The following is a 20,540-nucleotide window of genomic DNA, read 5'->3' as shown; positions in this document are numbered from 1 at the left end:
CTGAGGTGTTGCTAGGATGGTTGACAGGTGTTCTGGGTGGTTGCTGAGGTGTTGCTAGGATGGTTGATAGGGTGTTCTGGGTGGTTACTGAGGTGTTGCTAGGATGGTTGCTAGGTGTGTTCTAGGTGGTTGCTGAGGTGTTGCTATGCAGCTGCTAGGGTGTTCTGGGTGGTTGCTGAGGTGTTGCTAGGATGGTTGCTAGGGTGTTCTGGGTGGTTGCTGAGGTGTTTCTAGGATGGTTGCTGGGGTGTTGCTATGCAGCTGCTAGGGTGTTCTGGGTGGTTGCTGAGGTGTTGCTAGGATGGTTGCTAGGGTGTTCTGTGTGGTTCTTGAGGTGTTGCTATACAGCTGCTAGGGTGTTCTGGGTGGTTGCTGAGGTGTTACTATGCAGCTGGGTGTTCTGGGTGGTTGCTGAGGTGTTGCTATGCAGCTGGGTGTTGGGTGGTTGCTGAGGTGTCATTATGCAGCTGCTAGGGTGTTCTGGGTGGTTGCTGAGGTGTTGCTATGCAGCTGGGTGTTCTGGGCGGTTGCAGAGGTGTTGCTATGCAGCAGGGTGTTCTGGATAGTTGCTGAGGTGTTGCTATGCAGCTGGGTGTTCTGGGTGGTTCTTGAGGTGTTGCTATGCAGCTGCTAGGGTGTTCTGGATGGTTGCTGAGGTGTTGCTATGCAGCTGCTAGGGTGTTCTGGATGGTTGCTGAGGTGTTGCTATACAGCTGGGTGTTCTAGGTGGTTCCTGAGGTTTTGCTATGCAGCTGGGTGTTCTGGGTGGTTGTTGAGGTGTTGCTATGCAGCTGGGTGTTCTGGGTTGTTCTTGAGGTGTTGCTATGCAGCTGCTAGGGTATTCTGGATGGTTGCTGAGGTGTTGCTATACAGCTGGGTGTTCTGGGTGGTTGCTGAGGTGTTGCTATGCAGCTTGGTGTTCTGGGTGGTTGCTGGGGTGTTGCTATGCAGCTTGGTGTTCTGGGTGGTTGCTGAGGTGTTGCTATACAGTTGCTAGGGTGTTCTGTGTGGTTCTTGAGGTGTTGCTATGCAGCTGCTAGGGTGTTCTGGATAGTTGCTGAGGTGTTGCTATGCAGCTGAGTGTTCTGGTTGGTTGCTGAGGTGTTGCTATGCAGCTGCTAGGGTGTTCTGGTGGTTGCTAGGATTGCTAGAGCATGTTTCTTGGTGTTTTCTTTTTATCTGGTGTGAAAAGCATTGTCTGTACACTGTAAAATACAAATTCCATGATCTGGCATCAAATCTTTTTTTTCGTAGTGTCCAATCAACTTAGATTCACTAACGTTCACATGGTTGGCATTATTTGTGCTAGTCATTTATTTAAGGCAACCACTTACTTTTTTAAGTAAAACAAATTATTTGTTTTACAGTGTAGATGATGGTGCAGGATGAGTTACGTGAAAATTATGAAGAAATCCTGTTATAAAGCAGCAGTACTGATGTCATTTGATCGAAACATGAGGCCTGAGATTGGAGCGCATGCAGTACTGTGTTTGTGTGGATCATTATTAGATCGGCTCGAGCGGGTCAGATCAGTGACAGATTTATCCCAGGGTTCGTACGAGAGAGCGAGAGGATTTCCAGCTCCAGAACGACAGTAGACGTGTACAAAATCTGTGTGGCGAGGTCAGAAATCTCCTCGTTCAGATGGAGATTCAGCCTCACGGACTCATTAGCATTTATAAAATATGCAATCATCACCAGAATGGGTTTAGGGTTAGATTTTGATTACAGGCTTTTATATTTTGATTACAGGCTTTAGTTGAAATATACTGTACATGTGTCACACATTTACTGATGTTCAGTCTGTATTCGCTTTGCATTAAATTTAGTCTCAGAAGCTGCTGCCTTCACTGTCTGTCTTGTGAAATTGTTGTAACTAAACTGCATTTTAATGCTGGTCTCTGGCGTTTGTTTGGTTCAGTCTGTCTCTTTCTCATGTCGTGTTTGAAGAGTGTTTATTTCACTGCTTCTCATTTGTACTGAAATAGATCATCATACAAAATAAACAAAACATCCTTAAAATTAAACACTGAAGGCTTATTACTTATTACTTTACACCATTATAGTAAGTTTTATCATTCAGTATTGTTCTTCCAGTTGTCCAGAACAGACTTGAGATGCTTTTCTGTCTGGACTCATCATCTGATGTTTGAGGTGAGTGTGTCTTACAGAGTCGTCAGGACTGAGAAAAGCATTCGTCGGCTTCTTTACCATCTCTGCATCTGTACAGTGATTGAAAGCGGCAGTAACACACAGTGCTGCAGATATCAGTCACTGCCGAGATACAGAGACCTTCTTCAGGAGCTCCGGCCATTCAAAAAATTAATAGCTTTAATATTCTCAGAGCGAGGAACACGTACGATAGAAGGCCACACACACACTCACACTCACACTATAAATATTAAATCTGGTTAGAAGCTTATATATTCTACTGAAAATCAGGATCCTAAAGTACAGTGTAGAACATTTACAACATGTAAAACTGACGTCCAGTTTGTTTGGTCGTCGATCTGACGGCCTCTGAGATCCTGATTCACGTGTGTCATCATAATGAGAGTCTTGAGTTTGTTTTCAGATGTTTGTGTGTCTTTAACGGAGTCAAACGAACAGACTGTGAGCTTAACGATAATGAGAGACGGCTTCAGTTTGAGTCGTTCAGTGTTTGATTCAGCACAGACTCACTGGCTGAACACTAAACCTTTCATTCCTTTGACTTCAGTCTGTTTTGGTCTGCGGTGATTTATTGACACACTACTGTATGACGATTATGTGTAATGTAATTGATTACATTCTGTGATTTGGAATCAGTAACCGACTACAAATTTGTAAATACTGGTTATTTATTAAAGCAAATATTTGTGGTGTAACTGAGTGCCGGTGCAGTTTGCTGACCAATGTTCAGAACAACACAGACGAACTCTAGTGAATAACACTGATCTCCGATCAGTCAGCCTGTAATTGTGGCGTGATTCAGTGTTTTGGGTTCTCGTGTGATATTTCAGGCAGCCGTTATCGGCCCTGAACCAGAGCTTTAATCCCATTCCCATCTAACCTGCGTGCTGAACCGCAGCTCGGAAAACCCTTTGAATGTTTATTGATGCTTTAGATAGCAGGAAGATTAATGCGTATTTAAAGAGCTGAGTAAACATATTGAAAGACATCTCATCCATCAGAATAATTCAAGCAGATAATGAGCCTATTTTAGTGGTCTGCTCGACTCAGAATAGCTAATGTGTTTCTGCAGTAGTGAAGTGAAAAGACAAACGCTCTGCGAGACCTTAGATAACACTGGATGAGCAGGATAATATGAGAATAAAATGAATTCAGCTCAATGAGTATGAAGGACTGATGATCTGAAGCTCTGGTGTGTGAATGTGTGTTTTTCAGTGACGGCCGCAGATGTTGAACAGACACACATGAGATCCAGCGGAGCCACCGATGAGCTTTAATCAGGAGTTACGGTGAGAAAACAGATGGGACAAACTGTTCTGGTGTCAAAAACACCATGAAATAATCATTGAAGTCCACAGGATGGATTTGAGATTTTTTATGCATTCATCCCAATAGTATGGAAGCTTGTTTCTGACACTAAATAAAAAAATTAAAAAGATAATTGTGACTTTTTATCTCACAATTTGGACTTTTTTTCCTTGCAATTGTGAGTTTGCATCTCACAATTCTGACTTTATAACTCGCAATTGAGTTTATATCTCACAATTCTGAATTGTGAGAAAAAAGTCAGATATAAAGTCAGAAATGCAAGAATAAAAAAAGTCAGAATTGTGAGAAATAAACTATATATCTTGCAATTATGACTTTAAAATTCGCAATTGAGTTTATCTCGCAATTCTGAGAAAAAAAACTCAAAATTGTGAGAAAAAGAGAATTGCGAGATATAAACTCGCAATTCTGACTTTATAACTCGCAATTCTGACTATATCTCGTAATTTTGACTTCGTCACGCAACTCTGACTTTATATCTCGCAATTCGGACTTTATATCTCGTAATTCTGACTTTGTCACGCAATTCAGACTTTATATCTCACAATTCGGACTTTATAACTTGCAACTGGGACTTTATAACTCATAATTCTGACTTTATAACTCACAATTCAGACTTTATATCTCACAATTCGGACTTTATATCTCACAATTCGGACTTATAACTTGCAATTGGGACTTTATAACTCGTAATTCTGACTTTATAACTCGCAATTCAGACTTTATATCTCACAATTCGGACTTTATATCTCACAATTCGGACTTTATAACTCGCAATTCTGACTTTATAACTCACAATTCGGACTTTATATCTCGCAAATCGGACTTTATAACTCGTAATTCTAATTTTGTCATGCAATTCGGACTTTACGTCTCACAATTCGGACTTTATAAGTCGGCAATTCGGACTTTATAACTTGTAAATTCTGACTTTGTTGCGCAATTCTTTATATCATGCAATTCTGACTTTATATTTGCAATTCTGACATTATATCTCGCAGTTCTTTTTCTTGCAATTCTGACTTTATTTTTTCGCAATTCTGACTGCAATTCTGACTTTACATCACGCAATTCTGACTTTATAAATATATATATAAAGAGTTATAAAAGAAAAAAAGTCAGAACTGTGAGACAAAAAGTCTCAATTACCTTTTTTATTTCATGGCAGAAGCAAGCTTCCATACATTAGATATTAGTCTGATCTACTTATGTATTTTAAATGATGACCTTTTATTGCTTGTTTAACTAATGTAAACGTCAATCAAAGTGTTCATGAACCACATCAGTGGCATTTCTGTATTTAACAGTGAAGAAACTGAGCGGGGTGGATCGTGTGCATGTCGTCTGTTGTGCGTTTTCTGTTCAGGAACATTCAGTGATGGTAAACGGGTGTAAATGAGCAGGTGGAGCGCTTTCTGACATGAATCATGACCTGCGTGTCCTTTCCGGCTTTATGCTGTGAAGATTATTAGAATTATGGCAGCAGTACGGGCAGCATTAATGGCCACGTCTGGTCCTGCTGCTAATGTTAATCACAGCGCAGAGAGAGACCGAGAGGTCAGGCCTTATTTCCCTGCCTGATAAATGATCATCAATGAGTCCATGTTTATGAAATGCTGTTATTACATTGCATATGTAGCCTGTATATCACTGAAAGGAATCTCATGGTGTCTCTTCATCTGTGTGTCTCTGTGATGGAGAGACTCTCGTATTCCTCCGAGACGTTTCTCTTGTATAATGTCATAGTCAGTGGAAAGTAAATGATGTTCCAGGCGGGGGAGAGTTTTCACAGATAATGTGCAAATTTGAATTATTTCTGTTTCCAAGAGCACTGCCAAAAAATCCAGCGTTTGTCTGATATTTTAGTGTGTCTTTCATGGTGTTTTTGGGTAAAATGATGGAAACAAAAGCCATCATCAAACATTTTTGTCTGGTTTTCCAGCACAAATATCTAAACATTCTCAAATCAAGATACATTTACTGCAAAAGCAAAATGACTGAAGATATTGAGGCTTGTTTCTTGTATCAAAATTAAGCTTAAAATAAGAACAAATATCTGTCAGTGGAGTCAGAAAAAAAAATCAACCTAATTCAAAGGGAAAACAAGATTATTTTTCACACCCCAAGCAAAAGCTTGCATCATTTTGACTCATTTTTTTCAGAAAACAAAACTTAATATCTTCAGTCATTTTGCTTCTCCATTAAATGTATTTTGATATAAGAATGTTTAGATATTTGTGCTGGAAAACGACAGAAACACTGAGGAAGAAATCAGGTAGAAACAAGCCCTATAAAGAAGCACTTCCAAAGCTTGTGTTACTCATCATTTGTCATTGTCATATTCTCGTGTCTCTAACAGAACGTTGGACAGTTTGTCATGATCTTTATGAGTAATAATAGCTGATCAGATAAATCATCTTCCCAAAGACAGTCAGTGTTTATATGATATTAACTAAAATCACAAATAAACACATTATGTATATTTTCATTCTGTCACTTTGCTGGCAGGAGAAACATTGTCTTTTTCTAAATAAATCTGGGGCAAACAATAAAAGACCTTTAGTTATGAAAGTCTGTTAAATTGCTAAACGCGGGTTGAAATGTTGGTTTTCCGTCTCTGGGATCTTCAGGACGTCTAGCAGCAGTTTTGGAGAACGTTACTTTCAAATATAACATTATCACATTACTTCTACAATCATGATCTAGTAGTGACACTTGATTTGAATAACCCAGCTGTCAATCAGACGCATCATGACAGACTGGTGTTCATCTGTTTCAATGAAGATCTCAGCGCTGAAAGAGTGTTTGTTCATTAATGAGGAGAACTCAATTAAATATTTCACATCATCACTGCTGTGACACATTAAACTTCTCAAACACCACAACAGTAAGACACACACTGATGTGTTTGTTTAATGCACACTACCATTCAGAAGTTTGGGGTCGGTAAGATTTTTTAATGTTTTTGAAAGAAGTTTCAGACACTCAGACCTAAAAAATCCCACAATGCACCGTGAAAACCAGGGAGCACTATGTTCACTTAACAGAAGTTCTGAAGCACAAAACATAAATTGTGCAAGCCGACATGTGATAGAGTTTTTAAAAAATGCACACGCACGTGTTTGTGAGTGTGTGTGAGAGCATGTGTGAGTGTGTATGTGTGTGCGAGTGTGTGTGTGTACGTGTGTGTGCATGTGAGTGAATATGTGTGTGTGCGCGTGAGTGTGTGTGTGTGTGTGAGTGCGTGTCTGCATGTGTGTTAGTGGGTGTGAGTGTGCGCAAGTGAGCGAGTGTCTGTGTGAGTGTGTGCGCGAGTGTGAGTGTGTGCATGTGAGTATGTGTGTGTGAGTGTGTGTCTGCATGTGTGTTAGTGGGTGTGAGTGTGCGCAAGTGAGTGTGCGAGTATGTGTGCGTGTGCATGTTCGAGTGTGTACAAGTGTGTATGTGTGTGTGAGTGTGCGTGAGAGTGTGGGTCAGTGTGCGTGGGTGTGTGTGAGTGTGTGCATGTGAGTGAGTATGTGTGCGTGTGTGTGTGTGTGTTTTTGTGACATATCAGGACACAAATGTGTATAATGACATGGGTATGACAGGTATTACAGGGAGAGGGTGAGTTATGAGGACATTACTCCATGTCCCCATTTTTCAAAAGGCTTATAAATCACAGAATGAGTTTTTGTGAGAAAGTAAAAATGCACAGTTTCCTGTGATGGGTAGGGTTAGGGGTAGTGTAGGGTGATAGAAAATACGGTTTGTACAGTATAAAAACCATTACGCCTATGGAATGCCCCACAATTCACAAAAACAAATGTGTGTGTGTGTGTGTGTGTGTGTGTGTTCTGGGGTTTGAGTGGGTTTTAGTCTCGAGTGTGACTGTGAAGCACAACAGATGGTCTCATAGCTGAGTGACACACACACACACACTAATTAACAGAGAGCTGGCTGACATCTGCGACCCTTGACCTTCAGCTGACCTCAGGTGTGTGTTTTCACTTTGAGGCCAAAACTGTGAGCTGAATGTGACAAAACCTCCTGGTGCTGATGAAAACTGCAAAATATGTATTTTTGATATAAATTTTTTTTTTTTGAGTTGTTAATTTATGTATGTCCATATATATCAGACTGATGATTTTGTCCTGATTCCTCTCTGCATGTAAACACTTTCACTGGTGTTCATGTCTGTCTAAGTTTTGATGTCACAATCAGAGGACAAAACATTGATTTCAGGGTCTCATGTTTTAATGTGTTTTTATGATACGCTGATTTTTGATGGTTATCAATGTTTTGTGCATCTCAGTGTGAGTCACTGTGAAGGACATCATGATGATGTTTGAAGATCAAATCCACATAATGAATGTTTATTTAACAGTGCTGAGTGTTTATCAGTGTCTGTGTATATGAGACATTTGAGTTTAACATTAAAGGGTTAGTTCACCCAAAAAATAATGTCATTTATTACTCACCCTCATGCCGTTCCACACCCGTAAGACCTTCGTTTATCTTCGGAACACAAATTAAGATATTTTTGATGAAATCCGATGGCTCAGTGAGGCCTGCATAGCCAGCAATGACATTTCCTCTCTCAAGATCCATTAATGTACTAAAAACATATTTAAAAACATTATTTTTGGTGCGCCAAAAAAAAACCAAAATAGCGACTTATATAGTGATGGCCGATTTCAAAACACTGCTTCATGAAGCTTCGGAGCGTTATGAATCAGCGTGTCGAATCAGCGGTTCGGAGCGCCAAAGTCACATGATTTCAGCAGTTTGGCGGTTTGACATGCGATCTGAATCATGATTCGACACAAAAGATTCATAACGCTCCGAAGCTTCATGAAGCAGTGTTTTGAAATCGCCCATCACTGTATAAGTCGTTATTTTGTTTTTTTTGGCGCACCAAAAATATTCCCGTCGCTTTATAATATTAATATTGAACCACTGTACTCACATGAACTGATTTAAATATGTTTTTAGTACATTAATGGATCTTGAGAGACGAAAGGTCATTGCTGGCTATGGAGGCCTCACTGAGCCATCGGATTTCAACAAAAATATCTTAATTTGTGTTATGAAGATTAACGAAGGTCTTACGGGTGTGGAACGACATGAGGGTGAGTAATTAATGACATTATTTTCATTTTTGGGTGAAATAACCCTTTAATATATATGTTAATAGGCCTATTTTTATTAATTTATGTGTTTTGTTTTGTTTTGTGTGCATTGCAGGTAAAGTTTAGTTTTAGTTTGTCTTTAGTTCACATATGTGTGAGTGTGTGTGTGTGTGTGGTTGTGTAATATTATGAATCAAATCTAAAGAGGATATTAAAATTTCACAGTTTGAATTAGGTGTGTAAATGAATCATGTGGGTTATTAATTTGGACATGTATTTTAATAATTCTGCTATCCACAGGGTGTTATGAATTAAACCCGTCTCATGATGTGAATCAATATCATATATGACTCAAAGCCCACAGATGAAAACAACATTATGAGCCTGATGATTGAATACAGACATCATAAACAGAGACACACGAGATACAGAGACGAGAGATCGGGATCAGATGAAGGAGCTCGTTCACGATCGTTTCCTCCTGTCTGTCTGTCTCTCTGGTGTCTCTTTGTCAGGTTGATCTGTTACGTGGATCCGTCCGCAGTTTGACGTTGAGTTTTGTCACTGTGTGTCTGTGCAATCAAACTCAAACATCCTGAAAACATCAAACAATCACTGATAATCTTCCTCTTCCTGTGGATCGTGATACTTCTGACTGCTACCTGACAGATAACAGAGCTGTTGTGAGAAATAAAGAAGTAAATAATGTAATATAATTATATTTTTTTGTTTCTTTTTACTAATACTTTTTAAATAGAGGCAATATGTTATTAAAGGATTAGTTCACTTCAGAATTCAAATTTCCTGATAATTTACTCACCCCCATGTCATCCAAGATGTTCATGTCTTTCTTTCTTCAGTGGAAAAGAAATGAAGGTTTTTGAGGAAAACATTCCAGGATTTTTCTCCATATAGTGGACTTCACTGGGGTTCAACGGGTTGAAGGTCCAAATGTCAGTTTCAGTGCAGCTTCAAAGAGCTCTACATGATCCCAGACGAGGAATAAGAGTCTTATCTAGAGAAACCATCGGACATTTTCTAAAAAAAACAAAAATGAGATACTTTTTAACCACAAATGCTCGTCTTGCACTGCTCTGAGATGCTCCACGCATTACGTAATCATGTTGGAAAGGTCACGCGTGACGTAGGCGGAAGTACCGCGGTAGGGCGAAAAACTCCATCTCATTTTCTCCTCCAACTTCAAAATCGTCCGAAATCGTTGTTTTACCTTTTTTTTTTGTAAAGAGCGTTTGACTTAGTCTTTGCATGTTCACTTTACTTCCGCCTACGTCACACGTGACCTTTCCAACGTGATTACGTAATGCGTGGAGCATCACAGAGCAGTGCAAGACGAGCATTTGTGGTTAAAAAGTATATAATTTTTGTTTTTTTTAGAAAATGTCCGATGGTTTCTCTAGATAAGACTCTTATTCCTCGTCTGGGATCATGTAGAGCTCTTTGAAGCTGATCTGAAACTGACATTTGGACCTTCAACCCGTTGAACCCCAGTGAAGTCCACTATATGGAGAAAAATCCTGGAATGTTTTCCTCAAAAACCTTCATTTCTTTTCCACTGAAGAAAGAAAGACATGAACATCTTGGATGACATGGGGGCGAGTAAACTATCAGGAGATTTGAATTCTGAAGTGAACTAATCCTTTAACTAGTTGTTTGTGTCGTTCTCTCATGCTAATACCTCTTGTCTGTCAGCTTCGCCCACAGAATATGCCACCATGAACCTGACGCTGAGCGCCGAGCCTGGAATATTCCTGACCAACAGCTCCCCGGGGATGCGGGCCTACCTCGTCACAGCGTTCGTACCACATGACGTCCAGACCGATCGGCCTGCCAACGATTCGCTCCTGGCCAATTTGACCGGCAGACACAATGGCACGTCGCCTGTGACGTACGACCCGCTCGGTGGCCACACCGTCTGGCAGGTCGTGATGATCGTATTCTTGTGTGGCTCGCTTTCCTTAGTCACCATCATCGGGAACATCCTGGTCCTGGTGTCTTTTAAAGTCAACAAGCAGTTGAAGACGGTGAACAACTATTACTTGCTCAGCCTGGCATTCGCCGACCTCATTATCGGTGTGCTTTCAATGAATCTCTACACCACTTACATCATCATGAACCAATGGACTCTCGGGAACTGGGCGTGTGACTTGTGGTTGGCCATTGATTATGTGGCCAGCAACGCGTCCGTCATGAACCTTCTGGTCATCAGCTTCGACAGGTACTTCTCCGTCACGCGCCCGCTGACCTACCGAGCCAAACGGACCACCAAACGAGCCATGACCATGATCGGACTCGCCTGGTCCATTTCGTTCATCCTATGGGCGCCGGCCATCCTCTTCTGGCAGTATTTCGTGGGAAAGCGGACGGTCAAGTCGCACGAATGCTACATCCAGTTCCTCTCGGAGCCGATCACTACGTTTTGTACGGCTATTGCCGCGTTCTACCTGCCCGTCACCATCATGACCGTCCTCTACTGGCGGATCTACAGGGAGACGGAGAACCGTTCCAAGGAGCTGGCTGGGTTGAAGGGTTCAGGAAACCAAGGGAATCCGGAAGAACCGGGAAGCTCACGCAGTCACAGCAGTTACGAGCTGCATCCGTCCAGCAAGAGAAGTTCTGGGAAAATGAAAGCGGGACGTTTGTGGTTCTGGCCGTCGAGTCGAACATCCGGCAGCGGCGACACGGACCGCAGCAGCAGCGACAGCTGGAATAACAATGAGACGGCCGTGTCTATCGACCAATCGGACGATGATGAAGAAGAGTACATTGAAGACGCCCGTCCCATCTACTCCGTCACGCTCGAAGGACGCAGAGACTCCGAAAGCCTCCAACCGACGGACACAGAGGCAAGACCATCCAGAAAGGGATGTTCCTCAGCACTGAAAGACCAACCCAACGCCAACATCTCTCACAAAGACACCAAACGCTTCACCTGCAAGACCAAAACGCAGGTCAACAAGCGCAAAAAGATGTCTCTGGTGAAAGAGAAGAAGGCGGCGCAGACGCTAAGCGCCATTCTCCTGGCCTTCATCATCACTTGGACGCCGTATAACATCATGGTCCTGCTGAACGCGTTCTGTGACGGGTGCATCCCCGCCACGCTGTGGGCTCTGGGTTACTGGCTGTGTTACGTCAACAGCACAGTCAATCCCATGTGTTACGCTCTCTGCAACAAAACCTTCCGCACCACCTTCAGATCCATCCTGCTGTGTCAGTGGCGTCAGAAGAAACCCAACAAACCGCAGATCCAGCAGAGACAGGCAGCGGCGACCTACCGGAAACAAAGTCCGGATTGAAGGTCGACATTGTGCGTTTGTTTCTGAAGGGCTGTGCAGTATTGATGTTTATAGGTGCCTCAGTTAAACACTGCAAACGTGATGCTCTTCCTCTTGTTTTCCAGTACAAATATCTAAACATTCTTAAATCAAGATACATTTACTGGAGAAGCAAAATTATATATAATAAGTAGGGTTGTCAAAAGTACCGACTTCTGTACCAAGTCGGTAGTGAAATTTTAAAAATGTGACTATACCAGCATTTTCAACGGATTCTTAAACACCTCTGATTGGCCATTGTGTTCATGTGCTCAACAGATATGTCTGTGATTGGCTACAATGATCAACGCTTCAAAAACATGTTGTAAATAGAAACCTTTGACGCTCTTTACCGAGCGCTTACACAGACACACACAGGAGCGTTTGAAAGCAGGCGTCTATCAGCGGATATATTAGGGATTAGCGGATATTCACAAGCTTCCGTGTGTATCTGTGTAATTGCTTGGTGAAGAGCGTCAAAGGTTTCTATTTACAACATGTTTTTGAAGCGTTGATCATTGTTGCCAATCACAGACATATCTGTTGAGCGTGTGAACACAGTGGCCAATCAGAGGTGTTTAAAAATCCACTCAACAGCGCTCAAAATGCTAGAGGGAGACGCTGATATCGTCACATTTTAAAAATGTCAGTACCGAAGTCGGTACTTTTGACAACCCTAATATTAAGACTTGTTTTCTGACAAGTGCATCAAAATTAAGTGAGTTTGGTCAGAAAAATTATTTTGAATTAAGTTTGTTTTTCTAACCCGACTAGATATATTTTTCAGAAAATAAGAGCATTTTGCTTCTCAAGTAAATGCGTTTTGATTTAAGAATATTTAGATATTTGAACTGGAAAAAAAAAAAATTCTGAGGAAGAAAGTCATTTTTTTTTTGCAGTGAAGCCATCAAACACGGATTGTGTGACTTCAAAATCAACCACTAGAAACATTTTCTGCACCCTGTACATATGAAATTAAAGGTTTTCTTTCCTGTGTTGATGCATTTCCTACTGAAACTAAAAGTTGGGGTGGTACATACAGTATTTAAGGGCTCATCCTTTTTTTTACATTTACATTTATGCATTTGGCAGACGCTTTTATCCAAAGCGACTTTATACACATTTACATTTGATCAGTTCTTGCTTTCCATAGGAATCGAACCAATGACATTGGTGTTGCAAGATCTACAGGAAAGCTTTAAAAATAAATCACTTTGTCCAACCCTACACGTTTGGCTCATAACTTTTTATAACCATTATGAGCAAAACATGAGAAAATAATGGGTTGGACAAATGCGGTTTCATTTTGACTAAATGAAGCTGTTAATAATCCCTTTCACTGATATGGTTCATGTGTTTCATTGGGGTTTTTGGTGTGATGCTCCATGTTGTGGTACTTCTGTGATTTTTGTACTTTTGTTTTACTGCTAAAATGACTTTTACTGGGTGTGATGTCATGACTGTTTTTCCCAATAATGCTGAATGCATTTTAAGTCAAGTGCACACTGCAAAACTGAAGCACTTTGTTTTTAGTTTGTGAGACTGCAACAGAAAACTCCTAAAGTTGTCATTTCTAAAGCAAAAAAACATTTACTGTTTATCTTTAAATACTGCAGTACAAGTAAATGTGGAATCATTTTTATTCCAAGTAAATCTTTGGCTAGATACTGTTGTAAAACTTTGAGACGGTTATCCACCGTCGATTCCTCTGTGCTTTTTCACCCCTGAGAGCAGCAATGAGCCAATAAAATCACAAAAAACGCCTTGGGAAGAGGGAGCCAAAAAACCCTTCTGCCCACGTCTCCTCAAGCGCCGTCGCATCCCTGAATTTGAGCAGTTTTTCTTCGTTTTTTTCCTGTTAAAATAAAGGTTATTTATTGGCATCAATGGTTCCACGAAGAAACTTGAATTTTTCCATTCCACAAAAGGTTCTTTATAGTGGAAAAAGGTTCTATAGATTATTAAAATATTCTTCAGACTTAGAAAAAAAATGGATTTCAGATTGTTTGTTTAGTATGCGATCCAACAGGACACAAAACACCAAGCCGTGAGTGTATACATGTACTTCTGTCTTGTAGTGTGCACTTCATTGTAAAAAACATTTCAATTAGCTATCACAACTTAAAGTTTTGCATTAGAATAACTTGGATTTTACATGAGATAACTCAAATATCCAAGTTGTCACATAAAGGGGCTATATGTAAGAATTTTCATGTATTAATCGCTGTTTTATTGCCAATGTGTTTTCCAACAGCTTGTAATGAAATTTAAAAAACGAGACCTTCCCTGACTTCCTAGGTTTTCTATGAAAACCATAGACGATGAAAACCTGTAGTAGACTGATTTTTATTTGAAGGACGTGACGTGGGAAGTTTTTGCCGGGAAATGTAATAACGGTTAAGCGCGCTCCCGAGAGCCTCTCATCCATTCTAAATGCCTTTATGATGTTCAGGATAATGCCAAAGTCCCTTTAAAGTCGACAACTCTTATTTTTTTAATGGAATATTGTAGTATTTATTATCAATAATTTATCAGTGCACTTTAGTGCTGTTGACCGTCCTCGTCATCCTCAATAAATAAAGTTCTTACAGTAACGTGAGGGTGCTCGCAGTGAGTCCAGTGGAGAGAAATCCCCAAACGGGCATTTAGATCTGCCTCCATTTTGTTAGCAACGCCCAACTTCCAACGATCCAATCAATTCCCGAAGTACGAAATCAAGTCCCGCCCTTTCATTTCAGATGCCGTTTCACTCGGATAGACGTCACAGTAGAGAAGAAAACACAATTGCAACTTTTGCTTCATGCCGACTTCAAGACAAGTCATTTCACTCGGCGGCCATCTTAGAAACGCCTCTCAGGCACGCAAGTGCAGCTCCTATCTCTTTGAATGGGGAAACATCAAATTCTCCAAAGCTTTTTGCCAAGCTTTCGATTAAATTTCATATTTGAAATCACCAATGAAATCTGACAACTACTGTCTCATACATTTTGATTCATGACAAAAAAACGGTATTTTCCAGGCTGGATCAAGCTAATGCGCATGTGCAGTCCTAAATGTGCATCTCTTGTGTCTCATTTTGGAGGCGCGCGTCTGACTGTTCCTATAGGAACCGGAGCTTCTAACGGCTGCTGCAGTGATGCGATGACTTTACCAATCGCCGATTGGCTCTTATTTAGAAGGCGGGACTTATTCCGCCATATTGCGCGTTGCACTTTCTCCCATTCATAATAATATGAGTGACGCGTCTTGTGTTATTCTATAGAGTAACTCAGGGATGACGTGTTTTTGTAGGCCAACCCAGAAGTTAGCGGCGCACGGGTTCCCTCGATCGAAAGCCTGTGCATTTTTCCCACAGACTTCTGGAAAATCGCAAAAAATAAGCTCTGTGTTTAACAAAGGGTTATGACACTGACACGTTTTGTCTATCAAGATAATCTTTTACAAGTTAACACAACATTTATACATTTTAAAGTCATCAGATATAAAAAGCTAACAGTAGGCTATAAACGAACTACAGCACACCATGGTCGCGGATCAACGTCACCACCACCAAGCTTCCTCAAACTTTATTTAAAAAACAACTTTATTTAAAAACATGCTCTCTGAATATGATCTGCGCTGTGTATGAATACTTATCCACTTTTTCATGAGAAATGCTGTCCAAATGTCCTGTTTGTCATGATGACGTCTAAAGTCCCCGCCAAAGGAAGTAGTCCCTTTTAGCAATTTGTTAGCAACCGCCGTTTTTAAGACACAATAAAGGTTTAAAAAATCACAAGCGGGTTATTACTGGTGTGTTTTATGTCATAGATCAAAACGTGAAAATATTTAGAGGCTTTGTTAACCACAGACCTTATTTCAGGCGAAAACCCATTCAAAAAACCCATTGACTTTAGGGCGTTGGAACCGGAAGTCCTAAAATGCTAACTCACTTCCGGGTTTTGCCTACAAAAACACGTCATCCCTGAGGTACTCTAGTCTTAGATAATGCTAAAAGAGCCATTCTGTACTTTAATGTCAATGTGTCATGCAAAGAAAAGGGATTAATTCAAACTATAGTCTCACATAGATCTATTCAAATATAAAATATACTTTTTATAATCAAACTATCATAAGTGTAATTTTAATTACCTCATCTGTGGACATGATGCCAGTGAATCGCAGAGCTGGTGCAAACATCCACATCGCTACGATCAGATCCTGCTGCTTTCTGTCATTTTTATCGTGTGTTTATTTTGTTATTGAGAGGAAAGAGCGCGCACATATTTACATATTCATCTAACCGCCTCTCTCATCAGTGGACGGCGTCGAGACGTTCGTTAACAGAATATCGCTGCAAATTAAGGTATTTCCAACGCATTTTTACTTCTAAGCGAGGAAACAAAAAAGACATTCGCCGTGAATATATCGGGCATTAAATCAAGTTTAGTCTCTTGTCAGTTACGTGTGCACGAGCAGTAAGTTGCTGGATGCAGTTCACTTAACGGCCACCGGTGTCGCTAAAAACAAGCGTTTCTGTATTCTACATATAGCTCCTTTACACTTAATATTTCAAGTAGACTAAACTTAAGAATCTAAAGCTTTTTTGTTTGTTTGTTTGTTTAAATAACTTTGAGTGTTGAACTGTAAGGTTCCTCATTGTTTTCTGCAGGAAATTAATGCAAAAACAACTTCAAGCAGGGAATATCTGCTGCAAAAATACCCTAGAAATGTAAAATGTGGGAATAAAAGGATCGTGTAATGAATTATTTTTAATTGTGAAATGTGATATTTCATTATTGTGCATATGAATGTCAGATGAATGGGAGTTTAGTGCCTGTTTCTGTCAGATTATGTAGTTTAGACTGTTTTTGAATGCGAAGCCAACATGGAGACGTGTTCGATTACAAATAAATACATAGTGTGTTTTTTATATGGTTGGTTAGAAAACAATATGCCCTCATAAATATGTAAATGTCTCTGAAAATAAACTATGATGGGGATTTCCTCTTGGTAAAAGGTGAATTTGAATGGCTGGCTGCTCATGCGAACAGTCCTTTGAACAATTGCCCTGTTTTTTCAGCATGTTTGGGGTAAAAGATCCCTTGATCACAAACAATGTTGTATACTGTATTGTGTAGTATACATACTGCTGTAACAGCAACAGAACTGATGTCAAGAGATACAGTATTTTACAAGATAAAAGACCTCAAAAAAATCAAATGAAGAGCGACACTCCCCTCTAGTGGGCGGAATAAAAACAGCAAGACTCTGAGATGTTAATTCAGCTTTTGTTTAAGCAAAGACTCGTATTATGGTCTGAAAGCTTAAGATTGTTAAACACACATACTTTATGAAACACTTTGGTTCACTGTTTCTTTATTCAGGATGATTGGCAATATTTATATTGATTACTGTAGCACTGGGAGTGATAAATTATAAACTGTTGTTCAAAGTTTTATGAGTTTTGTCTATACTGAGATGTTTGATCAATAAAACCAACCGTGTTTTTTTGTGGTTATATTTTGTATGGGGTACTAAATATTTGATATATTTATCCACACACACACACACACACACACACACACACACACACACACACACACAAATGCAATAAAAATAAAAATAAAAACACATCGTTGGAGTGTTGTGTGACTAAATGATTCTAGAAAAAGTAAATTTAATTTAATATGTAAGCTTGACATTTATTTTGATGAATATAAAAATATTGAGTATAAAAGTCTGTTTCTGTTAGCCTTTTAATTGTGGAAGAAAGATGTAAACTCATACCACACATTTATTGTGGTTATTTAACCTGACTCAGATCAAGACTTTTCTTTCTATGTGTAAAATTTTGATTTCACTGGTTTATTAAATCCCACCAATGACCAAACTTCACTGTGCCTCAGTCTGTTCTGCGTGTAGTTACTGTAACTGACCGCTGGGTGTCACTGTCGCCGCTGAAATCACGCGCGCAGGTGCCGCGCATTATAACCGCCGGCGGGAAAGATGAACACACAAACACACACACGGTCATGACGGAGGTTTAAATAAGCAGAAGTGATTAATGAGTGAGTATGACATGAGACAAACACACAAACATGGTGTTTTAAACACAAGTTCGCAGTTACAGACAGTTTCTCTCCGTTTTCATTAAGTTTGACTAGAGTTACAGCATAAATAGGTTTGTTTGTATTGAATGTTAGTCAGGTTTGTCACGTGGGTTTTCGTCGATTGTTTTAAAATTAAGAAACGGAATCGAAGCAGTTTAGTGTTTTTTAAACTGAATAGAGTTCACATTAGTTCTGTTTTCTTTTATTGTTTTCAGTTTACTGTCAACCATTAGAGTTAACAATTTGCTAACGGCAGAAAAATAAATAAGATGGGCGGGAAACGACGATTCTTTTTTACAACGCTAATTGATTTCTGATTGCAGCAGAACTGAAGCATGTTAATTTAGCAGTAGAAAACGAATAACTGTACATCAGTGTACCACAAAATTATGTTACGTAAACGTACTTATGATAAATGCTTGTAAATATATATTTTTTTAATCTTAAAGGGATAGTTCGCCCAAAAATGAAAATTCTGTCATCATTTACTCCCCCTCAAGTTGTTCCAAACTTGTATAAATTTCTTTGTTCTACTGTACAAAAAGGAAGATATTTGGAAGAATGTTTGTAACCAAGCAGATCTCGCCCCCCATTGACTAACATAGTAGGAAAAAAAATACTATTGTAGTCAATGGGGTTTGAGATCTGCTTGGTTACAAACATTCTTCCAAATATCTTCCTTTTTACTTGAGGGGGAGTAAATGATGACAGAATTTTAATTTTTGGGCGAACTATCGCTTTAAGTTGGAGGACAACATTTGTCTCTGTCACAAGAAGAATTTTAAACACTAGTTTATTTTTCAGTGTAAATTAGTTTTCAGTTCACACCATTATTTTCAGTTTTGTTTTATAAGTTTTAAGTCTGCTGCCAATCCTATAAATACATTTATTTTTCATCTCTTTTCACTAAATGACTGAGCTGAAACGACTTTAAATGTTTGCAGCATGTTTAATTTAGCTGAATAAATGATAGTTAATCATTGCAACAAAAGTTTTCTTTATACAGTACAGATTGTTTCAAAGCAGCTTCACAGTAATAAACAGGAAAATTAATGATTCAAATATGAGACAAATTCAATACAACAGTATTGAAAACAATAGAAGACAACAGTGACTGTTTTGTCTAGTTTTCCAGTAAATATCTTTTTTTTTTTTTTTTTTTTTTTTAACTTAAAATAAGACCAAAGTGTCTGATGAGCAGACGTAAAACATGTTTTCAGAGAATGTTTTTATTATCATTATTATATTGAATTTTTTTGAGCTTAAGTGGAAAAAAATTGCTTCTGCCACATGAAAAATTGTGAAAATCGTTTTCTGATAATGAATAATTATGAACGAGTACTGTGAATAATGTTTGAAACTTCTGTCAGTCCTATAAAAACATTTTTCATCTCTTTTCACTAAAGGAGTTTAAATGTTTGCAGCATGTGTAACTTAGTGGGAAAAAGTGGGGGGAAAAAAACCCTGCAAATTATTTTTAACAGCTACTTTATTTTTCAGTTCACACCATTATTATGAGTATCATTTTTGAGTGTTTGAAACATACTGTCAATAATAATAATAATAATTATTTTTATTTAATAACAAGTGGGGAAAAAAGCTCAATAAAAGCTCTGTTTATTTTTCAGTGTTAGCTCACATTGTTCTTTTCAGTCTCTCATGTTATAAAAAAAAGTTTAAAAAGGCTGTAAATCCTATAAAAAACATTTATTTTCTTGTCTTTTCACTGAATGACTGAGTTAAAATGAGTTTAAATGTTTGCAGTAAGAGGGATGAGCTTAAGTGGAAAACAAAACAAATTATTTTCTTAAAGGGTTAGTTCACCCAAAAATGAAAATAATGTCATTAATTACTCACCCTCATGCCGTTCCACACCTGTAAGACCTTCATTCATCTTCAAAACACAAATTAAGATATTTTTGTTGAAATCCGATGGCTCAGTGAGGCCTCCATAGCCAGCAATGACATTTTCTCTCTCGAGATCTATTAATGTACTAAAAACATGTTTAAATCAGTTCATGTGAGTACAGTGGTTCAATATTAATATTATAAAGTGACGTGTGTGCCAAAATAACGACTTTTTAACAATATCTAGTGATGTCCGATTTCAAAATGCTGTTTCGGAGCTTTACGAATCTTTTGTGTCGATTCAGTGATTTGGGTCGCGTATCAAACTGCTGAAATCACGTGACTTTGGCGCTCTGAACCACTGATTCGATTTGTAAAGCTCCGAAGCTTCATGAAGCAGTGTTTTGAAATTTGCCATCACTAGATATTGTTTAAAAGTCTTAATTTGGTTTTTTTTGGCACACAAAAAATATTCTCGTCGCTTTATAATATTAAGGTAGAATCACTGTACTCGCATGAATTTTTTTTTAGTACCTTTCTGGATCTTGAGAGGTTCAGTGACATTGCTGGCTATGCAGGCCTCACTGAGCCATCGGATTTCATCAAAAATATCTTAATTTGTGTTCTGAAGATGAACGAAGGTCTTACGGGTGTGG

The 20,540-nt window shown here is 39.1% G+C and overlaps 2 protein-coding genes across 3 annotated transcripts in view; both read left to right on the top strand.

Annotated features, from left to right (window-relative positions):
- The window catches only part of LOC127523590 (muscarinic acetylcholine receptor M3-like), a 62,997-nt gene extending 45,306 nt beyond the window's left edge, over positions 1-17,691 (top strand). The window contains exons 2-3 of one of the 2 annotated variants that reach the window (XM_051914492.1): positions 3,388-3,461; positions 10,323-17,691. In XM_051914492.1, the coding sequence (XP_051770452.1) occupies positions 10,346-11,926 (1,581 nt within the window). In that variant the 5' untranslated portion in view covers positions 3,388-3,461; positions 10,323-10,345 and the 3' untranslated portion in view covers positions 11,927-17,691. The remainder of the gene's footprint in view (positions 1-3,387; positions 3,462-10,322) is intronic. The other variant, XM_051914491.1, reaches the window with a different exon arrangement.
- Positions 17,692-17,846: 155 nt separating this feature from the next.
- fmn2b (formin 2b) overlaps positions 17,847-20,540 on the top strand; it is a 53,276-nt gene continuing 50,582 nt past the window's right edge. Inside the window, exon 1 of the mRNA XM_051914487.1 lies at positions 17,847-17,994. The gene's annotated coding sequence lies outside the window, so the exon portion shown is untranslated. The remainder of the gene's footprint in view (positions 17,995-20,540) is intronic.

This window comes from Ctenopharyngodon idella, chromosome 12, assembly GCF_019924925.1.
Source record: "Ctenopharyngodon idella isolate HZGC_01 chromosome 12, HZGC01, whole genome shotgun sequence".
NCBI lineage: Eukaryota > Metazoa > Chordata > Actinopteri > Cypriniformes > Xenocyprididae > Ctenopharyngodon > Ctenopharyngodon idella.
The sequence above is the reverse complement of the archived record's forward strand: the minus strand, read 5'-3'. Positions and strand labels throughout refer to the sequence as shown.